The sequence below is a fragment of the Esox lucius genome, chromosome 3 (genome assembly GCF_011004845.1).
Source record: "Esox lucius isolate fEsoLuc1 chromosome 3, fEsoLuc1.pri, whole genome shotgun sequence".
NCBI classification, from domain to species: Eukaryota; Metazoa; Chordata; class Actinopteri; order Esociformes; family Esocidae; genus Esox; species Esox lucius.
This window is the reverse complement of record NC_047571.1, coordinates 15364624-15386927: the sequence shown is the minus strand read 5'-3', so window position 1 is coordinate 15386927 and position 22304 is coordinate 15364624. Positions and strand designations below refer to the sequence as shown.

General features: G+C 42.4%; 1 protein-coding gene and 1 long non-coding RNA gene across 3 annotated transcripts in view; both read right to left on the bottom strand.

The window, feature by feature from the left end:
- Positions 1–263: 263 nt before the first annotated feature.
- LOC105018689 lies at positions 264–5945 on the bottom strand. The gene is made up of 4 exons (XR_828593.3): positions 5850–5945; positions 3407–3482; positions 3036–3148; positions 264–2443 (listed from the first exon to the last, which is right to left on the bottom strand). It is a non-coding gene; the product is annotated as an uncharacterized LOC105018689 (long non-coding RNA).
- A 1694-nt stretch (positions 5946–7639) lies between these two features.
- LOC105018694 (tensin-3) overlaps positions 7640–22304 on the bottom strand; it is a 42184-nt gene continuing 27519 nt past the window's right edge. For both annotated transcript variants that reach the window (XM_010884330.3, XM_010884340.3), the window contains 13 exons: positions 18241–18404; positions 17566–17698; positions 17359–17442; positions 15269–15410; positions 14494–15077; positions 14212–14298; positions 13123–13254; positions 10500–10595; positions 10210–10287; positions 9511–9588; positions 8856–9024; positions 8645–8713; positions 7640–8394 (listed from right to left, as the gene is read on the bottom strand). In XM_010884330.3, coding sequence (XP_010882632.2) covers positions 8220–8394; positions 8645–8713; positions 8856–9024; positions 9511–9588; positions 10210–10287; positions 10500–10595; positions 13123–13254; positions 14212–14298; positions 14494–15077; positions 15269–15410; positions 17359–17442; positions 17566–17698; positions 18241–18404 — 1991 coding nt within the window. In that variant the 3' untranslated portion in view covers positions 7640–8219. The remainder of the gene's footprint in view (positions 8395–8644; positions 8714–8855; positions 9025–9510; positions 9589–10209; positions 10288–10499; positions 10596–13122; positions 13255–14211; positions 14299–14493; positions 15078–15268; positions 15411–17358; positions 17443–17565; positions 17699–18240; positions 18405–22304) is intronic.

The following is a 22304-nucleotide window of genomic DNA, read 5'->3' as shown; positions in this document are numbered from 1 at the left end:
TCTCCTGGTATCACCAGCCTGCTACCTACTGTAACAGTTAAACAGTAAGCCTGCCGGAGGGAGGGTGTCAGAGTTATAGACCTGAGGACTAGCATACGGCTGTCAGTCAGTGCAATCTTCATCCATCGTCATTGTCATCATCATCCTCATCACCAATAACATTGTCATTCATAGGCGTACAATTTCCATAATCACATCTTTATTCAAACAGTGACTATTTGAATGCTACTTGACGCTGATTGTCTGAAGCTACAATGTGTGCGGTCTTTTTTAGTGTGTGTGGTGGTGTGCTGGGTGGCGTTACAGCAGAGACAGAGAAAGAAGCCCAGGAATCCACAAGGCACGCCAAAGCTCTCAGAGGAAAGCACATAGTTTAATCAGCTGGAGGTCAACTAAGCCGAACGTGGCTGAGTTTACCCAGGAAGGGGTAGTATGTGTGTGGGGAGGGGTATCTGCTTGGTGGGGTGTGGTGGGTGTCCTGCAGGAAGGAGACTGTATGGATCACATGTCTTGTCTGGTAAAGTCTCTGTTATTGTTCCCCCTCCCCGGTCTCGTGCTTCTCACACACAGAGGATAAATGAACTGCCTGAGTGCTTTGAACACTCTCACCTTAACAGAACACCCCATACCCTTCCTAACTCCCCAGAACTGTCTGTACTTTGTGACTCTACAAAAATGTAGAACCAGATTAAAAACCATTGCTACTATTGCTTTTCCCTGAGTCCTACATTATTATATGTTGTAATTTCACTGTATTTCATTGCAAATTGTATTTTAACTTGGCCCACCAATGTTCCTACTGTATAAATGAGTTAAACAACATTGAATCTAGCAGCAACAGCCCAGTCCACAGACAGCGCAGCAAATAGACAAACAATATACAGGGTTACAGGGGTGAACAAAATAAAAGAAACACCACATGGAAAAGGGCTGTTATTTGAAGTAAATAAATCACAATTACAAACCCAGCTGCAGAAGTCTCATTAAGTTGATTTCCAATTGGCAATAAACATCTCAGCCATAAAAGATGGCTGACAATTAATACTTTGATATTAGAATTTTCTATGCAATGTGAGGCAACTTACAGAATTCCAAAGTGGCCAAAATACATGTGCCCAAAAACATGCAAAGTGATTCAGTGTGTTGAGGGGAACAGCCTCAAAAAACATGACAGCATATGCCAAGTTTGGACAAATTGCTAGGGGAAAGAGGAACACTGGAATTTGAAGCTGACCTACGGGGATAAACTTTTTACAGGAGTTTACAGAACCAGATGCATCCTATGGTACAAACACTGTTCCCTCATGATGCTCCTGTATTCGAGGATGATAATGCCCCCATACACACTGCTAAACAAATTCAACAGTGGTTTTATGAACACCAGAATTATGTCAAATTTCTTCCATGGCCTCCCCAATCACAAGATCTGATTAAATTAATCATTAAACCTTTATGGAATGTCCTGGAGCACAACGTGCAAAGTAAAGTTCCACCTTTTTTCGTCCTTAAAAGAACTGGAGGCTTTTCTCCTTGAATTATTTTGCAGTATCCCACTAAACTCAGTTCATGACTTTTTTTACAGCATTCCAAAAATGATTGGAGCTTTTCTGAAGGCAAAAGGTGACCCCGCTCTTTATATTGCTAGATGTTTCCGTGATTTTGTCCACCCCTTGTACGTAGAGGCAATCAGGCTGCCTTCTGTGTGTTTCTGGAGGCACTTCCTCTTCCTTCCTTCCGCCGTGTCTTCATTTTAGAGTGGTCCATTTGTGTCTTGCATTTGTGCCTGCCTGTTTATCCGCCTCCCTCCCTGTCTGTCTTTCTGTCTGCCTGGTGCTGCTGCATCTAGTCTGGCGTAGTTATGGTCCTTTCCAGAAGGCCCAGCCCAAGGCTTCAATTAGTCAGGATCAATGGGGAAAGCTGTGGAGTGTGTAAGTGTGTGTGTGTGTGTGTGTGTGTGTGTGTGAGCGATGGGGGAAGACTGAGAGTAAAGAGAGCAGCTCTCAGCACCCTGTCTGACGGATTGCAGAGCTGCAAGGAAGTGGGCTGAGAGTGGCGCCAACCAGCAGCCGCTCACTTAGGGCCCAGCTCGGACTTGCTGTGCTGCGCTGTCGCGTGTCTCTGTGTTGTGTATGCACCCATGCATGCACACACGTGCAGCAATATATCTTGCGCCGACGCACACATAAAGACAGACACCCGTGTTGCTGCAGACTGTCATCCACGTGTGAATGGGTGAGTGCTCCGCTATAAACACAGTCCCAAAGCGTTTGTGCACAGGGCTGTTTAAACAGAGACCGCTCTGATGGCGGACAATGACAAGTCAGGCCCCATGCAAATCATAGGTGGCGGACGGAATAACTCCCCTTGGCAGTCGTAGGCCATTGAATGGTTGGTTTATTTTGGACGTGTTGGTGGTCTGTGGCTGTGAGATGTGGTGTGTTGCCTACGTGGAAAGGACAGAACCTGAGTCAGGGTTATCACAGTGGGGATCTTAGAGTTTCAGAAAGACTGTTGGACTCTTCTTTGACAGCTCTGCTAGTCAGCTGATTGTTTGAGGATCCAGTTCAGTTCAAATACTTACTACTCCCTGAGAATGAAAGGCCGCCTTTGCTTTCAACGTGTGTGGGCATGAAATAAAATCGTCCCCGGAGAGTAGTTGGGTAACTCACGTTATTTTACATATGCTGCTAAAGCTGGGAGGGGAATGATCGGTTAGTCAGAAGGTAGAGTTGAAAGATGAAGGAAAACTTGGGAGTGTTGAAAGCGAGGCAGAAGAGACTAAAAGAGTGCACACTCAGGGTAAATGGTATGACATAATCTTCCTTCACACACACACACACACACACACAAACCAACTCCAACAACCTGCAGTGTCCACATCAAACCCAATCATGAATGTGCACTGACTGAGGACAGCCAGTCCCTCTTCCTTTTGGGTCAAAATGAGCGAAAAGGGGTAAATGGCCACTAAAAGTTTGGTTTTCGGGCATTCAAGTGTTACACAGTAGCATGCTTGCTGTACTGTAGTGGCTCACCTTCAAATGACTGCAATCCATCAGAAAGGATGCCAGTCCCCGCCCTCCTCCCCACTGGCTGTGTGTTGGGACAGTAGAGCATTGTTTTTCACGGCGCAGGTCAGCAGGACAGCCTAATGGCAAAACATCATATGGGTTTTATTGTGCTGGCTGTAATATCAGATTACATCTCTGTAATGGTAACGGTTTTATCTTGTTTATCCTTTGCTTAGTTATTGGCTACGTATGATTATTGCAAGCTTTTGATCTGTACCCTGCCCTTTGATATCCAGGTACAATATAATAACCAGTGTAGAATTTTGTGCTAATATTGACCCCTTAAGGTGAATTGCACAAATCTAACAGGGTATGTCCTTGTTAAGATAACCCACATTTGAACTTTCAGTTTCTGCACGCCGACCATTGTTCTTCCTCCAGACGGGTATCTCCTCCCTCTTCATCTCCTCCCTAGTTAAACAACAAGAGGACAGACAGAGGGAGGAGGGAGAAGAGAAGTTAGGAGGAGGAGTTGTGTGTGGTGGCTTATGTCATGCCCCAACTGAAAACCTAAAATAACAGCTGGTCAATTTCTGATCCATTTCCACTTTTCTGATAGATGACAAATTTCAAAAAATAATTTTGTTGATAACGATTCAACAAAATTATTTTACAATTGTTACAATTAACATGTTACAATTAATATCTTACTTTTAATGAAATTATAAGTAAAATAATATATGGACATGGAAAATATAACCATTAATAAAATGATGAACAAGATTGGTATTTTTGGCGCCAATAAATCCTGGCATTGGGTTTTTCAATGATCTTCAATCTTGATGGTTTCATTTCAGATGGAGAGAAAAATACTCCTGTTGCAAAAATACTCCTAGGCTCTACAAAGTCTACAAGGTCTTAATCAACCTAGCACACCTGGATTTCGCTATTTGCAGAACAGTTCAAGGTCAGTTAAATTGGGGGATCTCCTTTACACAGCCCTCTTTATCTCAGTTCACAGGTTTTCTATAGGTTTGAGTTTCGGGCTCTGACTGGACAATTTTTACAGGCTTGGATGTTCTTTTTCCATTTTGCTTCCATCTTGCCACCCTAAACTTGCGGAGAATACGCACAATAGTTGTGTTGTGCAGGGAGTGCCCAAGGTTGATGTTGGCCTTTTGGCCTCCCTAATGAGCTTTCTCCTTGCCCTGTCGTCAATTTCGGAGAAACGTCATAAACTTTGCAATGTCCTTGTGGTGCCGTCTCAAGTCTACTTCTATATGGTGGTTTTCACAGTCTTTCATGATATATGTCATGCCTTTAAAATGACTTTATATCTCAACAATACGATCCCAAAGAAAATGTTCTTTGCTCTTTATAGACAAAAGGATGTACTGTATCTGCAGTATGCAACTAAAGAGCCTTCAAGGACCTGATTTAAGGTGATTGGAGTCATTTCAGTTTGTATCAAGTGGCAGTAAAATACCTTTGTACCTAAATTAGTGTGTGATTGGTTGAATGTGAACACAGTTACAACCCCGCATTGTAATGGCTCTGTACTACTATGAAACCAAGGCATTGACTGGCTTACTTGAATATTGATAGTTATAAGATCTTATTAAAGGTTTGAAATCTGTTTGGATATTCACCATTACTCAGTTAAGATATTCTGTGAAGAGGTTAATTAATGGTAATGGATACAATTCCATGGATTGAGAGTAAATACACACATGTTGAATAGATACAATGACAGCTAGTTCTCTGACTTCCGTTCTTTCAGGATAGCCTGCTTTTGCGGACTTTCCCAAAATGCAGTTTTCTCCGGAAGCCATTGTGACTAAAAGGGGAGATGGTACAGGTACACCTGGGCCCTCACTTCCTTCTTTCCCTCCCCGGGAATTCTTCACTTTCACCACCTGTAGGGGGAGGGACCATCTTTATCCCTCTTTATCCTGTGCTATATGTTTCTACTCGTCTAGTCTACTCCTCACCCTACAATTTGTGCCACACCAGTGGGCCAATCAAAGTCAGATCTGTCCAGACCTGCACCATCCAGATAAAGTAGAGGAATATGTTTTCTAAGTGTTAGTCATGGCACATTCCTGGAACTTCTCTCAGGACCATCAACCAATCAGACAGCAAACAGCTCTGATACGTCATCATTTGCATGATTTGGTGCAATAGCTCAGTGATCGAGGACAGACACAGTACAGAAGTCAATCCAGGACCACCATTGCACAAAACAATTCAGGATTGATTCATTGCACAATTCAGTCTGTCTATCATGCATAAAACATTCCACGATTGATTCGGTCTACAAGTTGATCCAGTACCATCATGCATAAAACAATCCACGATTGATTCAGTCTACAAGTTGATCCAGGACCATCATGCACAAAACAATCCATGATTGATTCAGTCTACAAGTTGATCCAGGACCATCATGCATAAAACAATCCATGATTGATTCGGTCTACAAGTTGATCCAGGACCATTATGCACAAAGCAATCCACGATTGATTTGGTCCACAAGTTGATCCAGGACCATCATGTACAAAACAATCCACGATTGATTCGGTCTACAAGTTGATCCAGTACCATCATGTACAAAATAATCCTGGATTATTTGAGTGCACTTCAATCTAGAACAGCCACTAAACAAGTTAAACCAGGACTGGCACATTCATTGTACAGATCATCTCCTATCCAACACTTTTTAATATATATCTTTTGTCTGTGTGTGTTTGAGCATTAAAATTTTTTTGATCTGCTGCTTTCTTAATGTCTTTGGCATTTTCTACTAACTGATTGAAGTTAACATATTTGTTCTGAACTTACCTATCAATGGGGTTGTAGAAAATGTGACATTATACTGCGGTTCTCAACCCATGTTCATGGGACCCAAAAGGGTCCACATTTCTGATCTTGAGTGAACACAAACACATCCACAGAGCTTGGTTACAGTATCCAGGTCAGCCAGGAAATAGGAAAAAAACTGAAAGGGAGTTCAGACTGTTGCTAAAAAGGAAAAGTTGTAGAAAATATGCAAAGTCACAGTTCAGAGGACATGGCTGTGTGTGTTGCTAGTGCCCTCTTCTGGTGTCTTCTTGGAAAGACTTAAAGACTTTAACAATGGTGTGTCACTGGTGTATTTTGTTGTAATATATTGTGCAATAAAGTGCATTACCATGGCAAAACAAACAGAGCTTTCCTCACAAAAAGTTGTTTGATACAAAAAACATTGACATGACTGTTGTCAATCATTCCTTCAAAACAAATATTCCATTCCTTATGTCCCTAAATGTGCATAGACAGGTATTCTGTGATATACAGTATTGGAGTAATCCAACTCAGCAGTTGATTACCAATCTGTTCAAACATATATGCATATGGTAATAATATATGCATATGTAATAATTACAGGTCTTTCAGAGAGCAGGAATTTTGCAAACCTACTGCTCAATTACTTTTCTGAATGAACTTCATCATAATTGTTTGTGTAAGCGGTGTGAGATGGCCTGTCAGTTAGCTATGCACACTAATAGCAGTAAATCTGGTGACATATCTTAAAATGAAACCCTGAAGTAGTTGTTTACCTTACTTTGCAAGGGCACCTGATTTTTGGTGACTATTGTCAATGTTGTGAGGGGATCCTTGGTTTGAGGCCAGGATGATGCCGAAGGAAGGACAGAACCCGTTTCTCTTTCAGCTGTGTTTTCACAATATGTCAGTATCTTTTAAAGAAATACATAAGAATTACACAAATGTATGCCTTTATTTACATATAATATTGAAAATGCAGTTTCCCATATACAAATTAACTGTTCATATCACTTCCTTTGGATCAATATGAAACATAAGGTAATATTCTTATTACTCTAAATTTGAGATAGTATAGGTATTATGAGGTTTAGACTAGATGGTATAGTGTGATATATATATATATTTTAACACTGAGACATTCCAATATATAGTTATTGGCAATAATACCACTAAAACACAATAAAAAAATAGTCTAGGCAGAGGACACAAACAAACAGTAATTTACTGTATACATTTTAACATTCAGTAAATGACTTTAACATACATGTAATGAACAAATTATATGAACTAATCATTGAATATATTAGAGTTTGAATTAGAATTTTTTTTTTTCTGTGGTTTGATTCATTCCAACACTCCCCTTCCAGATCCTTGTATATGGATATATCCATCTTTTGATGGTTCAGTTCACATTCATTTCCAGAGTTGAGCAACATCGAAATTAATGAGATGGTTAAAAATGAGTTTAGGATAAAGATATGTTTTTTTCAAACTTAAAGTCAATAGATATAACTTTCTCAAATAGTATTTAATGTATCACAAAGTAACAATTACAAAAATAAAGTTTTGATAAAGTAAGGAGAATTTATGAATTAACTTTTATATATATACATATACATATACATATACATATACATATACATATATATATATATATATATATATATATATATATATATATACACATATACATATACATATATAAATATAAATATATATATATATATATATATATATATATATATATATATATATATATATATATATATATATATATATATATATATATATATATAAACCACTACTTTGCAATAGCTTGATTATGGTTTATATACTTTCTTTGTTTTTGGTTAAATATTAGACATGACAAACCCTTAAATGCTTCTAGGCTCTCCTATAGTATGGTTTCACACCACACAGAGTATGTTGAAAACAGAAATAGTTAACTGACTTGTAAATAACTGGGATACATAAAACTGTAAACCCTTTCCACACACAACACCGACATCAGTATTAGTTCTGTTACAAAGACGAAATACACATCTTCTAATAAATCAATCATAAAATACATAAAATTATGTAAAGTGAAACATCTCATTGTATCTCCAGTCTTGCTGTTGGTCTACAACACAGTCTCTTCTAAAAAGGAGATTACTTAGATAGGTGGTGGAGGTACAACTTGTAGGTAAATTCTAGTTCATTGTGATGAGAAATCTATTAATTATTCAGTTCACTATTGTTCCATGAGTTCCATGGGTGACATTCTGCTCCACTGTGTTCCTGTCCTACTAGTGAATTCTTGGGTTACACCCCTTAGGTTAGAGTTGTACAGTTTTTATATTTTGAAACAGGCCAACTAGCTATTTAGCGAGCAGTATGACCAGGCTACTTGGTCTTCTGGGAACCAATCATCACTTTGGAGACAAAGTTGACGATGGCGCTGGCGGGCTGCTCCGGGTCATGCTCTGCGAACAGGTGGCACACATTGTCCTGTCCACTGCTTGTCTTCCGCGCCACAAAGCCAAAGATCTTTGCTGAAGTGCAGCCATCTTTTTTCCACCTATGAATTAATGGGGAAAAGAACAAAGGGGGATACATTGTTATGTCAGCAAGGCATGAAAGATACAATAAGCTAAACATCACACACTGTCATCAAGGCATCAAATATACTGTCATCAAGGCATCAAATACACTGTCATCAAGGCATCAAAGATACTGTCGGAAAAGCATCAAAGATACTGTCATCAAGGCATTGAAGATATTGTATAAGCTGGTTAGTTGTATTATTTGTTTCAAATTATTTTACTTACTTTCGATCTTGAGGGTCCAAAGCACAGAAGATGACAGTGTTGACTGCATAATGTCTCCTGAAGAACAACCTGGGAAGAGGTGAGAAATTAAGACTCAATGTTTTACATTACTAAGGTGATCAAAACCGGGCCGCTGTCTGTCTAACTGTTTGCCTGCCTGCCTTCCTGCCTGCATGTCTGTCAGTCTGTCTTTGTACTCTGTATGACTCACTTCCGCTGGTTGTCAGTAAGGGTGATCCCCTGGGAGGAGACTTTGAAGTGTACCACAGTGGAGGTAGGCAGAGGGTCTAATCGCAGTGTTTTACTGGTGGCCTTCTGTACCGCCTGGCAGCCCGTCAGAGATTCCATCTCCACTGAGCCCAGGAACCACACATTACACGCTGCAGAGAAACACATGTCACATGCTGATGCAAACAAACACTGCACACATTACACGTTACACCTCACAATATAGCAGGAGAGATGAGGTTCTGTTAGCGTCTGAACGATATGTTTAAAAAATAAAGATATATAACCCTTACATGTATCAGCACTGCACCACTAAAACATTGACTTTGCTGATGTCTACTTAATTTATTAAACTTTGAACATCCCTGAGCTATGTGGTTGTTTGACCTAACTTCTTAAAATCTATGCACAAACCGTAAGTCACTCTGGATAAGAGATACAGCAATTTTTATTTTTTTAAAAGCTACTAAAATGTGACATGTAAATCTACTCATTGACCAAGGAACCGAGGTTCTTGTTGTTGAGGCCTGCCCAATATTTACTGTGTATGTTTTACCTGCTATCAATTGACCTAGTAGTCATACAGCAGCAACAAGTACTTAATGATGATGAGATCTGAGTAAATGTATTGTATTCACCTGCTCCTTGTTTCAGGAGCTCTGCAGCAGAGTTGGTGACTGATTGTGTTGTCGTTTCCACCACATCTTCAAGAGGATCTACAGACATTAGAAAGTATGTTTTGTTTACAATTTTAAAAAATCATGTTCGAAACCGATCTAATTACACTGTCCCTCCATCCTCCCTATTGGCCCTCTGCGAGTGATGACACGGTTTTCATGGGCTACCAGGTAAAGGCAGTTCATCTAATTTGACAGGAGAAACATGCTCAGGCTTATTAATTACCTCATATATAATTCCAAGGTGCACTGTAATGTCCAGCCCTGACACATTTAGTAACACAGATGAGGGAGACTAGAGTTTATAAAACAAAGTGGATGCAGATACTTATTTTTCTGGTTCTTTAGTCTACTGTATCAAATGATCTGGAGCTTCCCAAAGTTTTTACACATGTGCAGATCTTTTTCAACAGCGCGCAGCAGTTTGCAAATTATACATAAAGGCTATGTGATTATACGTGGCCCTGTTATGTAACCTGAAGGATATGTAATTATTAATCTAACTCAGCTATGAGCATGGCAGAGAGTGTGGGTAGTGAATAAACACAAGGGCACAATGTCATCCCCAAATTTGGGAAACTCTTTTTTACCAGAATCCTAAATTAAACTTAACCCAGGAACGTGGTAATTTAATAGAAAAACATTGTTTTATCAAGTTACCTCTATCTGGTATGATGAGTTTGCAGGGCAAGGCCAGAGGAGTAATGGAGTGCTGACACACCAATGCAGTTAAACTTCCTGTAAAACAACATAACAAACAACTGTAACCATGACATTATTTTATAGAGGATTTCATATAATCTGCAAGTTATTGTAAGTGCTGAAACACAATTGCATTTCTTAACAGGATCTTTATTATTTTTTATCAGCACAGTTGGTCACCAGCAGGGGTCACTGTTTTGCTATTGTCCTCATCAGTAAAAGGAAAGGTGTGCATTGGAGACACTTACCGAAGTAGGGCTCATTGGGACAGCCCTTCAACCGAACTCCTTTCTGTGAACACTCAATCAGGAAGTGACGGACCAGCTCATTGGACATATCTCCTCCTATCAGAGAATAAGAGAGAGACAAAAAAGTTGAATATGTAGAAAATAAGAAGTTCATTTCATTCTTATTACATGCTTATAACGCAATATTAACTTTAAGTGAGTCTAAGTTCTCTTACCCACATTAAGTCATATTCATGAACTCCAAGAGTTGCATAGATTAGTGTTATTATGATTTAATGGCTTGGGATCTGTCTTTTCTCAGTCCTTAATAATAATTCCTTTTCCCATAGATCCAGATGCTTCAGCCCAGTCGGCTAGCTGAACTTTCCTCTTCATTTCACATACTCTGCGTTTGTTTAATGATTCACTGTTTTGTCTATTTTGTATCCAAAAGATGGGAAAAATATGATTTAAATTGTATTTAATTGTTTGGACAAAATATTGTTTACCATTACTATACTAAATCAGCCTGTGGGTTTTCTAGACCAAAGCCATCTCTTGTTCTGGACACTTCACTGAATATAGAACTTATTTTGTCTGATAATTATTTTATTTATTTATTTGTAAATTCCTGATGAGGGTGATTTACCACTGACTCTTTAGGTTAACATTTATTTAATAGCATGGCTAGTGGGAGACTTACAGCAAAACTGAACAGCTCCACCTATTCCAGAGGCTCCCCTGATGGATGAATGGAGTTGTACACACACGGTAGTGGCAATTCAACCGCCACTGAGGACTCTGAATGGATTCAGCTATGTCAGAGGCTCCGTGCGTCTGAGAGGAAAATGTCAATGACCAGGGCGTTCCCCTGGCTAGCCCCTTTTGATTGATGTATACCAACAAACGGTCACAAACGGTTCAACGTTCACAGACGTCTTGGTGATGTCTGTCTCGTTAGGGCAGCCCACCTCCGCAAATTCTTTTAATAAACGTATCGCATTGCATTATATCGCCTGGTTCGCAACATTCTGCTGAAAAAAGGCAAACTGACTAACAATATGACAAATAGCAGTATGCAGTCAAAACAATAGCGTATGTATAGGCCTATGCATGGCACATTGTTGACCTCGGAGAATCACCTGTGATGTGGCTGAGCTAGAAATATCTGCTGTTTATGAAATACCTACAATGTCAATTTGCTTACATAACATATGCAGGCCATTGTCTATCATAGCACATTTTGAAGAATTTTCCTTGAAATGGCCGCAGGGGTTTTATTTCGGTTGTCTTATTTGTGATGTTCAGAAATGTGAGGCACAGAGTCGGGCTACATTGTCAGGTCAATCAAAACAAAAATGGAGGGGAAATTCAACTGCAGTAGACAAGTTGAAAAAGTTAGGGGCCCCGCTGTATCTGTAACTAACCCACTCCATAATGAGCAGAATGAAAATAATAAAGAGAAGCACAGAGCATGATGAGCACATGCGCAGAAGCTTCTGGATCTTTAATAAAACCTGTACTATTTATCTAAATGTCCGATAAAAGACTGATCCGCAGCCATGCCCTAATAACAATGTGTCCTCTGGGCATCAACAGTGTACAGTATATCTGTGAGGAATGTCCTCCCATACAAAACGACCTGAGAAAAACTCTCCTGGAGCCGGCTTGGGTTTCAACCCCTTAAGAAGGCTCAAAGCTTGGGCTGGAGTTGTAGAGAGAGACCGTAGAGAGAGAGACTGTGGAGAGAGACTGTAGAAAGAGACTGTCGTCCTGTCACTGCTGTGAGCCGAGCTGGCGAGCGACACCAGAACAAAAGGACAGGTGTGGAGGGGAGACCGGGGTCAGGGCTCAGTGGGTTGTCCTCTGGGCTGGGCATGACTTGAATCAGAACCACTGAATAAATAATGAAAGAGTTGCCTTTTCCACACTTTACATACCATGCCATGGGCAAGGAAAGTATTGCATGACCAGCTACTTCTGAATTGAATTGAAACTTTCAGTTTGCTTCACAAGACACATTTTGTGCCTCAGGTCACTGGTACAGGGCACAGGTACAGGGCAGTAAGATGTCTAAATTATCCCTGTAGAAAGCCCTGACATCTGTTCACCTTTATAAAGCCAGCATGACTATTGTTTGTCAGGAAACATTAGTCACCACATAAGGACTGCTTGGCAAAGAAAAGGGCTTCTTGGCTGTAGAATGGTACTGCCCAGAAGACCAACCCAAAGCTGGGGGCTGGGGGACAGACAGAGAGGGGACTATCAGATTCCCTCTATGGAGGTGAGATCACAGGGTGTAACAGTAGAGGGCCTTTATGATTACTATTATTGTTTGATTCCCAGAATGCTGTCTCTTTTGGTCGGTCCGTTCCATGATACCCCTGTTCTCTTGGGACCTTTTGAAACACAGACAGGTTCTGGAACCAGGTGGAACAGGCCATGGGCACAGTTCGGGGATCATCACCGCGCAGTACGAGAGTGGGTGAACACAAATCTGTACCTGGACTAAAACTGACCTTGGATTAGAATTGACCCTAGATTAGCTTCATCACTCATCATAGTACACCCATGTATTACATCGAAATACTGCTCTGAATAGACCTACAGCTCCGCCCCCTTTTCTTTGTAAGCCAGTACCTACCTTTCTTGCTCTGCTGCAGGACTGACGGAGGGGGTGTGGCCACCTTCATTGCCAGCCCATAGGCTCCTCGGAAGGAGTGGCTGTCTCGTACAATGAAACATCCAGGCTCCTTGTCCTTTAGGACTGCGATTGCTGAGGAGGAAAGCAGCAGATGAGGAAACAGAAATACATTTTAATTGCTGTTGAGATCAGGGGTGATAGAGCAGGGAGAGATCGAAAACATGCAGGGCAGATGGCCTCCAGGAGCAAGGTTGAAAAACACTGATTTAATGTAATGCTTTTTGGTAACAAAATCATTGTTAAAGACAGAAGTGTGATGGAAAGACATTGGTGTTTAGATTTGTATTCGGTACATGACAACTTAAGTTATACTCTACCCTATATGTGTTCCATGTCATCAGTCAATCATCTGTCATATGTTCTATTAAATGTGCTCACACTAATACTGGAAAAGGTACTTGCAGAGACGGTACGGTAAGGCTTATTATAAATTATTACAGCACCAAAAAGGTCTTCCCTTGTCTAACATATGTTTTGTTAACTTTTACAAAGACACATTTGCACATTCCATCAGGGTCCGCGTTCCCGATAGATATAAAACTTACAAGCATTTTAACAGTTGCTCTTTGTTGCAACAGCCAAATATCTAGCATCCATTTTTTTAAAACCCCATGCAAGCAGGGACAGTAGTAATATCAGACAAATCACAAATGTACTCCACACTATTCAGGGAAATATTAGTGACATAGCAAGCTATTAGATTAATTCAGTATAATTGAACAATCATTAAGGAACCATTATTTAATGGCCTTCAGGACCATGTGTAGCTCCACTGGAAGAGCATGGCAGATGTGTCGTGTGGAAAGCCAGAACACTGAAGTATGAAAACATCTGCACTCAATACTGTAAGTCGCTCTAAAATATGCTTTGTGGAAACTAGGTCCTGGCCTGTCGTGTGCCACTTTGCCAAAAAAACAAACATTTCAAGTCATGGAGGAATTTTAAACACAACTAAAACTGTCCAAATCTTCCGACACAACATCAAAATGATGAACAGCCTAACAGTCAGGTAAATCCTCATGTTAATACCTTGGTCCCTGGAGATATCAGGCTTGTACCAGAACTTTGATGTGTCTTGCACAAAGTTTACAGTCACTTGCTTGCTGGCCAGGACATCTGGAAATACAATATCACAAACACACCAGAGGTTAGCTAATGGACAAAGCACAAATAACACTCTCAGGACAGTGCCTGAAGATACAGTACACAGTACATAGGACACAATCCAGTACCTGTTCATGGTATTCTACCAAACCAAGACATTGGTTTAAATAAGGAAGTGGCTGATAACTGTGCTCGATAGGGATTTACCTGGCAGAGTTGAGGCTGTTCTAGTCATCTGTGCAGAGGCTGAGAGATCAGGTAGGGTGTTGGGGAAGGGGATGCTGAGGGAGCTCCCACTGTGTGGGCTGGAGAACCCGCTGGGGGCCGGGGAGGCCGTGCCCATGGACTGCTCCCCGTCCGACGCCCTCCTTTTCTCAGGCAGCATTGGAGGCAAGCCCACTTGAGCCTGGAGCTGGTTCCGTATGGCGCCCTGGCCATCCGTGGTGCTTGCCATCAACAAGCCCCTTTCCATACCTCCGTTCCCCAGGAGAGGAGAGGCAGACGCCGGGCAGTCGGTGGGGCCGTAGCCTCCAAGGCCAGAGTCATCCGGCTCGTCAAAGCTGCGCGCGGGGCTGTGGGTGAGGGCGCAGTGCGCCACGCGGCTCCTCTGGCTGCCCAGGGGGGAGCTGTGGGCGTTCGGGGCAGGATGGGCGTGTATAGACGGGGACTGTTGGCCATAGTCCAGGGACATGGATTGGATAGGGGTGTGTCTCGGGGCGGGGCAGCCGCTGAGGGAGCCGTGGCGGCTCAGCATGGCTCGGTCTTCCACCCATGACTGACCAATGGAGGAGCTGTAGACAACAACACACAAAAGACCTGTTTCATCAAACTGTATGACCGTATTGTATTGTCAGAATGTTGGCTATAACCATAATTACTGTATTTAAAAGTCTGGGTCTAGAAACGTCTACTTATGGACATTTAGAATAAACATGAGCTGGGCTAATAATTATGAGAAAGGCTTGTTTGTGATTGGTTGTACCTGTCGGCCCGTTGGAGCGTCCCACCCATGGAGACTGATCGAGAATAGGCGAAAGACCTATGGCAGCTGGGGGAGGAGTCTGGCAAGCCCTCATCTGTGGACTGGGGAACGTGACCAATCATCTCTAAGTAACCGCGAGGTTCTGTGGGGGTGTGAGAGAGCATGTATTAGGCATGTTACACAATATATTATAAACTGGGTGGTTTGAATCCTGAATTCTGACAATAACATACAGAGCAGTCGGGAAGTAAGTTTAATAAACAGCCAGCTAGTCGAACAGTAGAAGAGTCATTCAGATGGAATGTTCTAGTGGAACAGTCATTCAGGTGGAACATTCTTGTGGAACAGTCATTCAGGCAGTCAGTTGCTGTCTCATCGGTACAGCAACCACCCATTGATTTGTTGAATACAGAGTAATGTGCCTCTGAGTCACCAAATCTGCCAAATTAATTGACAGGCAGAAATTAAAAGCCCCAGACATAATTGACTAAAGCTTTTATTTAATCAATCATTGCTCTGGAAAGACTGAGAAGCCCCATAAACTTGAAACCTTGTGTTTCCCATATCGCCCATAGCTCAGTGATGTTTCCACGGGTTACCACACACCTCTATAGGAATGTTAAGGGCTAGGCTGACAGCAAGACGATAGAGGGGGACTTGTTCACCCCTTTCATTAACACAGTTGCATTTCACTGGGTAAAGAAAAGGGTTACATGCCCCATAAGCCCTTGACCCGCCATCACCACGGTTATGTGGCACTGATGAATACGGCATGCCACTGCCCGCTTCACCCTGTTTGACTTGGTTGAACGGGAAAGGTACGGGCATAGCTTAGCCTGAGGATCCTGTCACTCTCACAACCTCTCATAACAGGCTGGCTGGCTGTCAGAGGTGGACAAAGGGACGGACACCAATGTCATCTCTATGATTCTCACTACGAGTGTGCGTGTGTTTCTAACCCCTGACGTCCTCATTACTGTGCCTCACTGATGATCAGCCATCACAACAGGACCCTGCTAACTCCTTGACCAGTTTGGGAACAACAACCCTTCTTTAAGACTTGTTTCAGAAGGAGGCAACCTTGAACGGGACCTATGCCATGTTTTGTTATGTCCTTTCACAGATGTGACTTGCCAGTACATGATTCATCTCTCTACATAAAAACAGCTTGGGAAAATACATGAAAGTGCATAGAGGCAGTGCTACAAAGTCCCCATATCACCACATCCCTCCCAATCTCTGAAAACCAACAAATAGCTGGGTGTGGTCCACCAGTCAGAAACATCTAAGACCACATCAAAGTGTATATGCGCAAACAAAACAATAGAACTTGTTTCGGGCACTGGTGGCTTATAAAAATGTTCTATAAAAGAAGTTTCTTTTCAGGACTGGAACCACACAGGCGTTCTCCAAACCATCTATGGAAGGAGAGAGGCATGTGTGGAACCCCTAGGGAAGGGAGACAGTCCCTGGCTTTGTCTAGAGCTCTGCCTCCACCCACCACAATGTCCTAAAATGCAGGTCAGAGATCGTACATTACAGATTGAAAGTGAGCAGCAAGGGTGCAACAACAACAGCAGGAAGATAAATAATCAGATAGCACATGGACGAACACGTCGTGCGCACCTTAGAGGCCTGGGATGGATGACGTTCTGAGAAGAAGCTGTCATGATGGGAACAGAGCGACCAACATGAACACTTTCTATTTCTGCGTCATCCAGTGTCTCTGAGAGCTATTTCTCTCTGTCACCTTCTCTGTCTTTCAGAGAGAGATAAAGGGGGTTGAAAGGGATAATGGAAAGAATAGACTTCACTTCCAAAAGCTCCACTTCCCTATATAGACCATTTCTCCATTGTTCCAGTGCCCACGGTCTGGCTTCTACAATCAAATGGTTTTGTCAAAGGTCAAGTGCCTCAAAATATTCACCTCACAATGGCCTGGCATTTCAATAAGACCATTCACTTTATTTTGAGACTATTGGTATTCCTAAGAATTGTTCTGTACTGTGTTTAGATTTGTATCAAAGTTGTGGTTTTCGCCCAAGAGACGTAACTCTTATTCCTCACACAGATTGTAAAAATGGACTTACCGTGTTCCATCCTGTAGGCTCCATATGACTGCATGCTGGGAGACGGGGTTTGCCTCATGTGGGTAAATTCAACCATGTTTTTCACTGTGGAAAGACAGAAAACGAGATGGTACCTTAAATCCAGTTACTCAGCAACGATCAAAAGATCCATTATATACATATACACAACTCTTTAAAAAGGCACACAGTGATGAAGGAGGCTCTTACCATAAGGAGTAGGGGGAGAGATAGGGAAGGCAGGAGTAGGAGGAGTTATATCATTACCAGCCTCCACTCCGCTGTCTATCTCTGGACCCTGAGCTCTGTAGTCCACACAATCACTCCTGAAGAGCAAGCCATGCTGGAATATTCACCCACAGAGATGCACACAAACACACACAGCAAAACCATGCATGTCAAAACATTGTTCACAACAAAAACACAGTATACGGTAAAACACAACACAAACACAAATAGCTTTGACCGTAATGACAAGCAACTGAATGATAATGGAATGAGAAAGGAATGACTGAGTTGTGGATAAGGGTTTCACTGCCTTAGTAACTGAGTTTAGAGAATAGGATTTTTATGATGGGTTTTCCTCTGAGCTCAAGATGCTCCGATAGAATGTACTCTCAGCAAACATATGTTAAAAGATGCTGGGTACTCACCATGGAGTTGCGCAGAGCAACAACTGTAATTAAGAACTTATAACATATAATACGTAATATATTAACACTATAATGATTATGACCTGTGTTTGTAAGTACATACCATGCTTAATGGCAGTATCAGTGCTGTGCAACTCCATACAAATGGAGAGCATAACAATCAGTACTTTTACCCATCATAACAATCCTCTGACTCAGGTTGCTGAGGCAGGGGGCTGCTACACTCCTGTACCTGGGGATGTGGTACACAGTGTGAGTATGCCTGTGTCCCCCTGTACTCCTCCTGTACACCCCAGCCAGAGCCGCAGAAGCCTGGGTGATGCGTGACATCGCTGCCCTGCCGACTCAGACTGTGCACAGCGTCCACTCTGATGTCACCGACGGACGATGTGACAGCTGCAGCAGAGACACAGAAATACAGAGAGAGTGTGAGAACCGGGCATTCGCGCTGAACACTCCAGCTCCACCGCCCACACAGATCCAGGGGAAACATCCACTGCTGAAGAATGTTCACCCTTTAGGCCACGTTAGCTGGTGACATGCAAAGTGTAACACTGGCAATACTAAAGAATTCTGTGGCTGATATTTTGATTACACCTGTTACGACGAGTTAATATACGGTATCTCTGGAAACCGAGACGGCATTGGACGCGGTCGATGTGAGTCACCGTCTTCTCTAAGAAATTAGTTGATGATATTTTTTGCATATTGATGATTCAGACTTACTCCTACCAGATGCCTTGAATGAACGGACTAAAGACTTTACATTAGCACTCAATGTAAGTAAAATCAGCTCTAACAATCAAGTAATATCAACACTTACAAAGCCAGCGGTTGTGAGCTCTGAAAATCCATCGGAATGCAAAAGTTAAATGCCGCCTCTGGAGTCGATGTTTCACAACTCAGATTCATGAACATGTGGCATGAAGGATTACGTCTGTCACGGATCACAGACCAGATTTAGCTGCATGGTGCCGACCCAATCCTACCTAACTCATTGTGTGTTAACTTAGAAGACAAGACAGAATCAACCAAGTAGGCTTTTGTTGCTCTAGATTAGATGCTATTCTCCAAGGCTGGTGTGAGAGACACTCTAAATGGAGTGAAGACTCACAAAGTCGTAGGGCCAAAACGGTATTTCCGAAAGTATCCTTAGAGCGTTTGCCAATCTGCTGGCGGGCATTTTCACTGACTACCAGTCCGTGTCCAAGGCTGTCGTCCCCACATTGATCAAGGAGACTGCCAGTGTCCAAATGCCCAAGACTAAACCAAGATAATTCGTCTGTCACTGATCATTATGTGCTTTCAGATGATTGGCATGACCCACGTCAAACGCAGGTGGTCACCGGTCTATTCAATTTGAATACAGAGGACACGGCAAGAGGTTGGCTTAAACAGACTTAGCACGGAAATCAGTCTAAACGATGTAATCAAAGAGCAGATCAAGAACTACAGAACTGCTCCTTTTTATGCCCTGTTTCCAAACAACAACCAGACCCGAAACCTCTCACAGAATTTCATATTCTTCTAATGGGTCTTCTCCACGATATGTCAGACTAGACATTCTGTTGCCATTCAGTCATCTGTGTGTTCAGTCATCAGTGTGTCCTTAGTCCTCTGCTTTACACCCTGACTCTTAACATTGGGGCTCCCCAGGGGTGTGTCCTTAGTCCTCTGCTTTACACCCTGACTCTTAACATTGGGGCTCCCCAGGGGTGTGTCCTAAGTCCTCTGCTTTACCCCCTGACTCTTAACACTGGTGCTCCCCAGGGGTGTGTCCTTAGTCCTCTGCTTTACACCCTAACTCTTAACACTGGGGCTCAGGAGGCATGTGTCCTCGTTACACCCTGTTGACCCGTGAACACGAAACCCACCATCACGTTTTTCAACGACACCACAGGTGTCGGGCCTAAAAACATACAGTGGGGAGAACAAGTATTTGATACACTGCCGGTTTTGCAGGTTTTCCCAATTACAAAGCATGTAGAAGTCTGTAATTTTTAACATAGGTACAACTGTGAGATCCAGAAAAACTAATTGTATGATTTTTAAGTAATTAATTAGCATTTTATTGCATGAAATAAGTATTTGATACATCTAAAAAGCAGAACTTAATATTTGGTACAGAAACCTTTGTTTACAATTACAGAGATCATACGTTTCCTGTAGTTCTTGACCAGGTTTGCACACACTGCAGCAGGGATTTTGGCCCACTCCTCCATACAGACCTTCTCCAGATCCTTCAGTTTTCAGGGCTGTCGCTGGGCAATACGGACTTTCAGCTCCATCCAAATATTTCCTATTGGGTTCAGGTCAGGAGACTGGCTAGGCCACTCCAGGACCTTGAGATGCTTCTTACGGAGCCACTCCTTAGTTGCCCTGGCTGTGTGTTTCAGGTCGTTATCATGCTGGAAGACCCAGCCATGACCCATCTTCAATGCTCTTACTAAGGGAAGGTGGTTGTTGGCCAAGATCTCGCGATACATGGCCCCATCCATCCTCCCCTCAATATGGTGCAGTTGTCCTGTCCCCTTTGCAGAAAAGCACCCCAAAGAATGATGTTTCCACCTCCATGCTTTATGGTAGGGATGGTGTTCTTGGGGTTGTACTCATCCTTCTTCTTTCTTCAAAAACGGCAAGTGGAGTTTAGACCAAAAAGCTCTATTTTTGTCTCATCAGACCACATGACCTTCTCCCATTCCTCCTCTGGATCATCCAGATGGTCATTGGCAAACTTCAGACGGGCCTGGACATGCGCTTGCTTGAGCAGGGGGACCTTGCGGGCGCTGCAGGATATAGTGTGTTACTAATGGTTTTCTTTGATACTGTGGTCCCAGCTCTCTTCAGGTCATTGACCAGGTCCTACCATGTAGTTCTGGGCTGATCCCTCACCTTCCTCATGATCATTGATGCCCCACGAGGTGAGATCTTGCAAGGGGCCCCAGACCGAGGGAGATTGACCATCATCTTGAACTTCTTACATTTTCTAATAATTGCACAAACAGTTGTTGCCTTCTCACCAAGCTGCTTGCCTATTGTCCTGTAGCCCATCCCAGCCTTGTGCAGGTCTACAATTTTATCCCTGATGTCCTTACACAGCTCTCTGGTCTTGGCCATTGTGGAGAGGTTGGAGTCTGTTTGATTGAGTGTGTGGACATGTGTCTTTTATACAGATAACGAGTTCAAAGAGGTGCAGATAATAAAGGTAATGAGTGGAGAACAGGAGGGTTTCTTAAAGAAAAACTAACAGGTCTGTGAGAGCCAGAATTCTTACTGGTTAGAAGGTGATCAAATACTTATGTCATGCAATAAAATGCAAATTAATTGTTTAAAAATCATACAATGAGATTTTCTGGATTTTTGTTTTAGATTCCGTCTCTCACAGTTGAAGTGTACCTATGACAAAATTACAGACTTCTACATGCTTTGTAAGTAGGAAAACCTGCAAAATCAGCAGTGTACCAAATACTTGTTCTCCCCACCATACAATAATGAGTCAGCCACAGGGAGGAATTTATTAGTGCCTCTTCCCCTTATGCAACCCAAGAAATTCTGAATTCTATCATCTCCAGATACTTGTAATGTACCGTTGAGACCGTCAGGACCAAATACATTGCGTCATGATGGACCACAATGCCATGCAGTGTGTGGTTAAGGCGGGCCGGTCGATGGTCCCACACATCCAGGATAGCTATCTGAAGCGGTAGCTAACGAGAGTCGGCAGCATTATCAAGGACCACACACACACACCAGCCCCATTCTTTTTATCCGCTTACCGCTAAATAGAAGCGTTCTTTATCGGAGCATGGGATCCCATACAACAAGTTCAGGGACACTTTAAATTTGCATGCCAGTCACTTACTCACACACACGTAACGACATACATTCTTGCCCCTTACGCACTTCATAACTGCTACTACATTTCGTTAAATGGTCCATATCTTGTGTATCGTGTTCATATAACAATTAACCGTACACATTTGAGTGGACAGCTGAGGAATGCTGTGGTGAAGGGGGGATGAGGTGTGTGGGGGGGGGATTTGTGACCGACTGGCCTGGCGCTCCATTTGGCACCAGGGTGCTAATTTAAAACCCCTGGAATGTAAATGTTGAGAGGTGCTAATGCACTAGATAATGATTGCACACATACACATTCTCAGTGGCATGTGTGCTGGTGTGTCTGCGCATGTCTGTGTGTGTGAACAAGGAACAGTCTATTTTTGGTTTAAGGGTTAGGTTTAGGGGTAAAGGTTTAGGGGTTAGTGTTACAATTCCCACAGGAATTCCACATTGCAA